Source organism: Mus caroli, chromosome 15 (genome assembly GCF_900094665.2).
Source record: "Mus caroli chromosome 15, CAROLI_EIJ_v1.1, whole genome shotgun sequence".
NCBI lineage: Eukaryota > Metazoa > Chordata > Mammalia > Rodentia > Muridae > Mus > Mus caroli.
This window is the reverse complement of record NC_034584.1, coordinates 94,266,881-94,275,038: the sequence shown is the minus strand read 5'-3', so window position 1 is coordinate 94,275,038 and position 8,158 is coordinate 94,266,881. Positions and strand designations below refer to the sequence as shown.

General features: G+C 52.8%; 1 protein-coding gene across 3 annotated transcripts in view; it reads left to right on the top strand.

The window, feature by feature from the left end:
- The window catches only part of Pou6f1 (POU class 6 homeobox 1), a 23,850-nt gene extending 15,698 nt beyond the window's left edge, over positions 1-8,152 (top strand). For all 3 annotated transcript variants that reach the window (XM_029470105.1, XM_021184205.2, XM_029470104.1), the window contains exons 7-11: positions 227-355; positions 930-1,133; positions 3,475-3,616; positions 4,603-4,771; positions 5,987-8,152. In XM_029470105.1, coding sequence (XP_029325965.1) covers positions 227-355; positions 930-1,133; positions 3,475-3,616; positions 4,603-4,771; positions 5,987-6,332 — 990 coding nt within the window. In that variant the 3' untranslated portion in view covers positions 6,333-8,152. The remainder of the gene's footprint in view (positions 1-226; positions 356-929; positions 1,134-3,474; positions 3,617-4,602; positions 4,772-5,986) is intronic.
- Positions 8,153-8,158: the final 6 nt, after the last annotated feature.

The following is an 8,158-nucleotide window of genomic DNA, read 5'->3' as shown; positions in this document are numbered from 1 at the left end:
CCCTTTCCCTTTGACTGTGCTCCCCTTTCCTGTGACTGTGCTCTCTCTTCTCTGAGACTATGCTCTCCTTCCCTGCTGTCTCCCTGTACTTGTCTCCCTAGTCTTGAGTAGCCAGTAGACTAGAGCCTGCAGCCCACAGTCTCCCCTCAGTACCCTCAGCCCTCTTCCCTCTCTCTGCTCTTCCTTGCCTCTTGGCCTCTGAGCAAGGCTTTTCCTCCACCCACAGATCAGTGCAGCCTCCCTCGGGGGACAGACGCAGATCCTGGGCTCCCTCACTACAGCTCCAGTCATTACCAACACCATTCCCAGCATGCCTGGGATCGGCAGTCAAATCCTCACTAATGCTCAGGGACAGGCAAGTGGTCAAGTTTGGGTCCGAGGGCTGGGGTTGTGGGGCAGCCAGTGAGGAAGGGGCTAGGACTTGGCCTAAGGGTCATGGCATAGAAATTCAAGTAGAGCATCAGGCTGCTGCTTGTGGCTTCTGGTGGCAGCTCCCCACTGATGTGAAGTTCAGGTTGGGGTTGAGCCAACCTGGCAGTGCTAATTCTGATTGGGGGGTTTGATTCACAGAGCACCCATGTGTGGGCAGGCTCATGCTAGACTCCCTCAAGTAGTAACTCACTTTGATTTGAGGGCAAATCTACCAGGGGACAGAAGAGTGGAATTCAGAAATATTAAACCACATAGCTAAAATGTGGCAGAGCAGCGAAGAACCAATACACAAAAGAGCCTTTGCCTGCTCTGCCACTGCTCAGGGACAGAATAAAGAAAGGAATCTCGTGGGTGTGAGCCCTCCATTGAGGAAGCAGAAGCCGGAAGACTTAAGCAGTTTCTCCCAGTCAGCCTCTTTGCCTGCAGCCATGGGGGTTTGGATTGGTGGGGTTGGGGGCTCCCTTCGTATTTGGGGTCCATGCCTTATTTTCTCCCAGGTTATTGGTGCACTTCCGTGGGTAGTGAACTCAGCTAGCGTGGCCACACCAGCACCGGCACAGAGCCTGCAGGTCCAAGCTGTGACTCCCCAGCTCTTGTTGAATGCCCAGGGCCAGGTGATCGCAACCCTAGCCAGCAGCCCCGTGCCTCAGCCTGTGGCTGTCAGGAAGCCAAACACACCGGAGTCCCCTGCTAAGAGTGAGGTACCAGGATTGGGGGGTGTGGGTGGGCACGGGAAGGAGATCCTGTTGGTCATTGCTACCTCTCAAAAGTGAGGAGTGCTCTCCGCTTTTCCCGAAGAAGGCTTATACGAGCGAGAGCACACATGTCCTGCCCAGGGAAACAGCACCCACTCTCAGCCCGCCACACACCACATACGTGTGTCTGTGCTCACGGAGGTCAGAGAAGGTGGGTCATAAGTGAGCAACGCAGATTGGGCTCGGGACCATCCTCAGGGCAAGCAAAATGCTAGTAAAGTCCTGGGTGGTGAGTTCTGTACCCCACCACCACACACTGGGCACCGGGCTTTGGCTCTTTGTCGGTTTCCCATTATAGAAGAGATTTTGGGTGCTCGTTATATTCTGAGTGCTGAGGATGTCGAAAGAGGGCTGAGATGTGCTTACTAGCCTTAGGTAGTAAGCTACTTAGCTCAGCGTTGCAGATGATCACAAGCCAGCATCTGAAAGACTACGGGGGAGGCATGCATATAGGACCTGCAGTACCCCGCAAATGACGCTGTGACAGACGAGCTGGAGGTAGTGTTGCTGCCTCTGGGAACCGGGGCAAGCATGGCATGCCAGAGCTGGGTTCTCCGACTTGTGAGTCAGAATGACCCACAGGACTCGTCAGGGCTGGGATTTTCCAATAGATCTAAGCAAGATCAAAGGATGGGCTGAGCTCCCAGGTGACTCCCCCCGCCCCTCCAGACGGTTTCTCTGTGTAGCCCTGGCTGTCCTGGAGCTCACTCTGTAGACACACTCATCTTTAAGATAAGGGTTAGCTGGGCAGTGGTGGCGCATGCTTTTAATCCCAGCACTTGGGAGGCAGAGGCAGGCAGATTTCTGAGTTCGAGGCCAGCCTGGTCTACAGAGTGAGTTCCAGGACAGCCAAGGCTACACAGAGAAACCCTGTCTTGAAAAAAACAAAACAAAACAAAACAAAACAAAAACAAGATAAGGGTTATAGAAGTTCCTATAAAGTAGCAGATGTTTATACTCTCAGCCTGGGCTACATTGGGAGTTCAATTCCAGCCTGGGTTATGGGATCCTGTCAAAAAACAGCAACAAACCCTCTAATTTAAAAGTGTATGAATGTTACACCACGGAGCTGACACGTGGGTATGCAGTTAGTGTGTGATGGTGGTTCTTTGCTGTCTTAGGGGAGCTGCTGGGGTCTCCATGGCTGCTAGGTGTATCTTGGGAACCCCTGATGTGGTGGAATCAAGGATCAGCCGCTATGAGGCATGGACTCTCGTGTCTGGTTAAGTCGGCAGCTTAAGTTTTCCCTTTTTTTTTCTCTGCCATCTGGGGTCTCGGACATGTATAGGGTACCATTGCTATGCCATTCCTTCAGCTTTGGAAGTTCTAGGGAAAGACCAAGGCCAATGGTCTGGGGACCCGGGGGGTGGGGGGTGGGCAGGTCTGAGAGCCAGCAGGAGACAGAATCCAGGGAAGAGAAAAATCCAGGGAAACTCAGGAGGGCAGAGGGCAAGGAAGGTGAGGAGGGCGGAGCCTTGCAGGGAGAGCAAGGAACTCGGGGGAGGGCGTTTGAGACAGGGTTTCTCTGGGTAGCTCTGGCTGTCCTGGGACTTGCTGTGTGTGGAGCAGGCTAGTCTAGAACTCGTAGAAATCTGACTGCCTCTGCCTTCTGAGTGCTGGGATTAAATGTGTGGTATCACACCTAGCTGTTTTTGTTTTAAAATCAAACAATGCTATTTTTAGATATATGTACTGACCGTTAATGAGATGTATAACTTTAGTGAACATGATGTTGTGGGTTATATAAAAAGTAAAAATCGGGCCACTTGGATGGGTGCAGGTGCTTGTGTATACATGAGGACAGGAGTTCGAATCCCCAGTACCCAGGTAAATGTTGGGTGCGTGTGTAGATAGCCCATCTGTAATTCCAGCACTTGGAAGGCAGAGGATCCCAGAGGCATGCTGCAGGCTCAGGGCTCCACTGTCACATGTACTCATGTGTATCCACACACATGCACATGTTTGCACACACAGCACAGACACATGAGAGGAAAAAAAACAAGATTCATATGACAGTTGTGGTGATGCATACGTGTAATCCCCATATTTGGGAGGTGCCGGCAGGAGGATTGTAGCTTTAAGGTCAGCCTTAGACACACAGAGATCAAAGCCCATTTACTGTGGATGTTAATAGACAGCTTACAATTTTGCTTTTCGATAACCACAGGGTAGTTAAGGCTGGGTAGGTAAAAATTTCATGTCCGTTTCTGCCCTGGTGCAGCTTCACCCAGGGTGTCTAACCCCCCGAGTTAGGCAGGGGTAATGGGGCTTGTGTCTTTTCTCCTAGGTGCAGCCTATCCAGCCGACACAAGCCGTGCCCCAGCCTGCCGTAATCCTCAGCAGCCCAACCCCAGCGCTCAAGCCGTCAGCTGCAGCTCCTATCCCAATCACCTGCTCCGAGACCCCAACCGTCAGTCAGTTGGTATCAAGTAGGTGATTTATTAGAGGAATGTGGATCTGGGGTACCCCATACCTACGTAGTCCCAGCTACTCGGGAAGCGGAGACAAGAGCAGTCTTTGAGCCCTGGAGTTGCAGGACAGCCTAGTGAGACTTTGCCTCAAACATATCCAAGATTTCTGGTGTCCAAAAGGAAAAGGTAGAGAGAGGCCCAAAGTGGAAAGATGAGAACTTTAAGTTTTCTTTTATATTTGTTTGTTTGGGAGCCAGGGGTGGGGCATGAGTATCTACCGTGCGAGTGGCGGTTCCTGGGGATTGAACTCAGGTCCTCAGGTTCAGTGGCAAGCGTCTTTACCCACAGAGCTTCTACCAACACATCACTTTCGTATCCTTAAGGCTGCTTAGCTGTCCCTCCCGTTACACTGTGCCACTGGCTGGCTCAGTGTGGCCTCTTGTCTAGTTCTGAGGAATATAAAGGGCAGACAGGTGTGTCTGGTTGGGACGGGAGCAAGGAGCCTGGGAGAGAGGGTCGACTATTAGAGCAGAGCATCCTGGGAGAGGATCAGCCGTTAGAGCAGAGCATTCTGGGAGAGGGTCGGCCGTTAGAGCAGAGCATCCTGGGAGAGGATCAGCTGTTAGAGCAAAGCATCCTGGGAGAGGATCAGCCGTTAGAGCAGAGCATTCTGGGAGAGGGTCGGCCGTTAGAGCAGAGCATCCTGGGAGAGGATCAGCCTTTAGAGCAGAGCATTCTGGGAGAGGGTCAGCCGTTAGAGCAGAGCATCCTGGGAGAGGATCAGCCGTTAGAGCAGAGCATTCTGGGAGAGGGTCAGCTGTTAGACCTGAGGGAATTTGAAAACAGATGACTGCAGTAGGTCCTTCCAGGGCCTGTCCCTGCAAGTTGTGCTTGTCGAGGGGACACGGTGACGAGGTCTTTTGACAAGTGTCCTAGCTCCCTTTTGATGCCAGCACACCCTCATCTTCATGCACGTCTCCCTGGTCCCTCCCTCTCTGGCCTAGAGCCGCACACTCCAAGTCTGGATGAGGACGGGATCAACTTAGAAGAGATCCGGGAGTTTGCCAAGAATTTTAAGATACGGTGGCTCTCCCTGGGTCTGACACAGACCCAGGTGGGCCAGGCTTTGACGGCGACAGAAGGGCCGGCCTACAGCCAATCAGCCATCTGCAGGTAAGCGTGGTAATCTCAGGATAACGCCAGGGCCTGCTTCACACCGTCGATGGTTCTCATGGGCATCCAGCACCTTTCCATGCTCCCCATCTTTTTTTTTTTTGAGACAGGGTTTTTCTGTGTAGTTCTGGCTGTCCTGGAACTCTGTAGACCAGGCTGGCCTTGAACTCAGAAATCCACCTGCCTCTGCCTCCCTAGTGCTGGGATTAAAGGCGTGCACCACCACCACCCGGCGCTCCCCATCTTTTATGCTGCTTCCTTCCGCATAAGGAAGACTGTCCTAGGGAGGGCACAGACACTTGGAGTTGCCAAGGACTGACCCAGGCCTTCTGAAGTTTAGACCCCAATCCTGAGTATTTTAGATGCTCTTCTGAGAAAGTCCAAGCCCTAAGCCCATTGAAGAATCTTAGCAGGAAAGGTTGGTCTGTCTTGGCCCTCAGCTAGTCAGAACCCCAGGGTGCTCCTGGCTGCCTTGCCTCCCATGCCTGCCAGGTCAGCCCAGCCAGAAGGAGCAGCAGGTCTTTTTTGTTGCTGCCATGGGAGCATAGAGAGAGGAAAGTGGTCCTCATCTCTGGTGGGCCATTAAGGTGGTTCTTCAAAGGGCTACCAGTCATTTGGGGGTTCGTGTCCAGTTAGCACACACATCATTTTCCTGCCTGTTGGAGACTGTGGTGTAGTCTCTCTCTCTCTCTCTCTCTCTCGATTTATTTATTTTTAATACACACACACACACATATATATATATATATAGAGAGAGAGAGAGAGAGAGAACACTGTAGTTGTACAGGTGGTTATGAGCCATCATGTGGTTGCTGGGAATTGAACTCAGGACCTCTGCTCACTCCGGCCAGCTCCACTTGCTCTAGCCCAAAGATTTTATTTATTATTATAAATAAGCACACTGCCGCTGTCTTCAGGCACACCAGAAGAGGGCGTCAGATCTCATTACAGATGGTTGTGAACCACCATGTGGTTGCTGGGATTTGAACTTGACCTCCGGAAGAGCAGCCAATGCTCTTAACCTCTGAGCCATCTCTCCAGCCCAAGTAGTCTCTTTCTTGAGGCCTGGGATATATAAAGTTGGAGGGATCTAGGCTTTGAGGGGCCAAGAGGCTGGGGACACAGAGTAGGAGGGGAGCGGCCCTGTGAGTACTGCCTTCTCCCTTGTGGGAGATGCCCTGAAGAGATAGCCACACACCTCTGCCCCTTCTCCAGGTTTGAGAAATTGGACATCACACCCAAGAGCGCCCAGAAGCTGAAGCCGGTTTTAGAAAAGTGGTTGATGGAGGCGGAGCTCCGGAACCAGGAAGGCCAGCAGAACCTGATGGAGTTCGTGGGCGGCGAGCCCTCCAAGAAACGCAAGCGGCGCACTTCCTTCACACCGCAGGCCATAGAGGCTCTCAATGCCTACTTTGAGAAGAACCCCCTGCCCACCGGCCAGGAAATCACGGAGATCGCCAAGGAGCTCAACTACGACCGGGAGGTGGTGAGGGTCTGGTTCTGTAATCGACGCCAGACACTGAAGAACACCAGCAAGCTGAACGTCTTTCAGATCCCGTAGGGCTCAGTGTCAGCNAGTGATGGCGCTCTGTACTCTCCCCTCAGCAACCAGCCGAAGTCACTGCGGTGGCCGTACCATGTGCAGCTGCGTTTGCCCTAGGTCGTGAGCCTCCACCTGTGCATGCGTGTCAATGCCTGCCTCTTCTGCCCACATATGTCACACCCTGGGGAGGCCCGAGGGGCTGCATGAGAGCCCTAGGCTCTGGGCTGGGCATGTGGAAGGAGGGGGTTTGTGGGGTCCTAAAAAAGCACTTTGCTAAGGTGGTTTCTGAAGGGCGGGTTCCGGTTGGGAACCAGAAAGGCTCTGTCTTTGGGGCAGGGCTGTAGCAACTTTTGGGGACAACTGTGTAGTAGCTCTTGGTTTTGGTGGCACCCTTTGCTCTTCCCTTCGCTCCTCTGCGGTTGTGCCCATGTGACAACTGCGGTCTCACACTGCCTCCCTAACTCTGTCTATGGGCACACTGAACCCCTTAAAGGACAGAGGCGATGGAATCCAGAGAAGCATGGTGTGCTGCTCAGACTCACTGTCTGCCTTGATCTTGAGGGCAGAAGGTTCCCAAAGTGACGGCGAGGGGTCGGATGCCCGAGGTCAGGAGCTGCGAGGTCTCTCCCCGGGTCCTGCTGGTGGTGGGTTTGCGTTCACTCGCAATGTTTTCTCCCGAAAACCAAGTTGGAAAGAAGCAAGAGTAAACTCTCCCACCCTGGAGAGTTTTAGGTCTGTGGCAGGTCTGGAGTTTATAAAGTAAATGAGGACACCCACCCAGACTTATCTAAGTTTCCAGCTGTCTTCCAACACAAGAGCATGCTAGAGTTTGGGAAATTTTCCTCTGCCCACTTACGCAGGCAGCAGCATGGGGCACGGATTCTGACTGACTTTCCCCCTCTCTTGTGCCCTTACCCATCTCAGGGCAGGACTGAGATGTCTTCAAAGGAGCCAANTGAACCATAAGCCAGACATGGAGGAGCTGGCGTGGGAGGAAGACAGTATCTAAAGGGATGATGGTCCGGGGAGGTCTCTTGTTGAGGCTGACTTAACTCTAGTTTTGTTTGTAACTAAGTCTTGGAGGTCTCCAGAGACTTCACTTTGTCCAGTTGTAGACCAGATCTGTCTGTGAGCANCCCCCCATCCTCACCCCTCTGGGGTGCTCCTCTGAGCAAACAGTGCCCAGGTCAGGGCTTCCCCTGGGTAGGTGATGGCAATCCGGGGCCTGGCATCACACCCAAGCCACTAAGCCAGACTTTGCAGCCACAGAGAGGAGAGAGCTTGGNGTGTATAAGGCTCCAGAGTCAGATTGTAGCACCGAGGGGAAACACTTTGCTTTCAAGAAGTCAGGAAAGAGCTAAGACNTTCTCTTGGATGACCCCTTTACAAGCTGTGGGCATCAACTGTCTCGTTACTTTTGGGGTTGGTTTCTTGGCTTTTGTTTTGTTTTGTTTGTGATAGGATCACACTGTAGCCCAGGCTAACCTCAGACTTGGAGTTGAAGGCGACCTGATCCTCCTGTCTCCCCCCACCTCCCAAGCGCTGGGTCTGCAGTCGAGTGCTGCTGTGCCACTGTGCCTGGCTCTTCTCTACTCCACAGCCTTACTGAGCTTGCTCTCTTGATGATGTTGACATCACATGATCTACCCTGAAGAAATGACTCTCAAAATGGATATGATGCAGAGACACCAGGGCTCAGCTTTCTCTCTCGTACCCTGTTCCCTTTCCTGGTCCTCTTGGGTCCTGCAGTGCTGGTGTGGAGGGACCTCCTAGTAGCTCTGACACTGAGAGGAGGGCAGTTGTGTGCTGATCACACACACACACACACACACACACACACACAC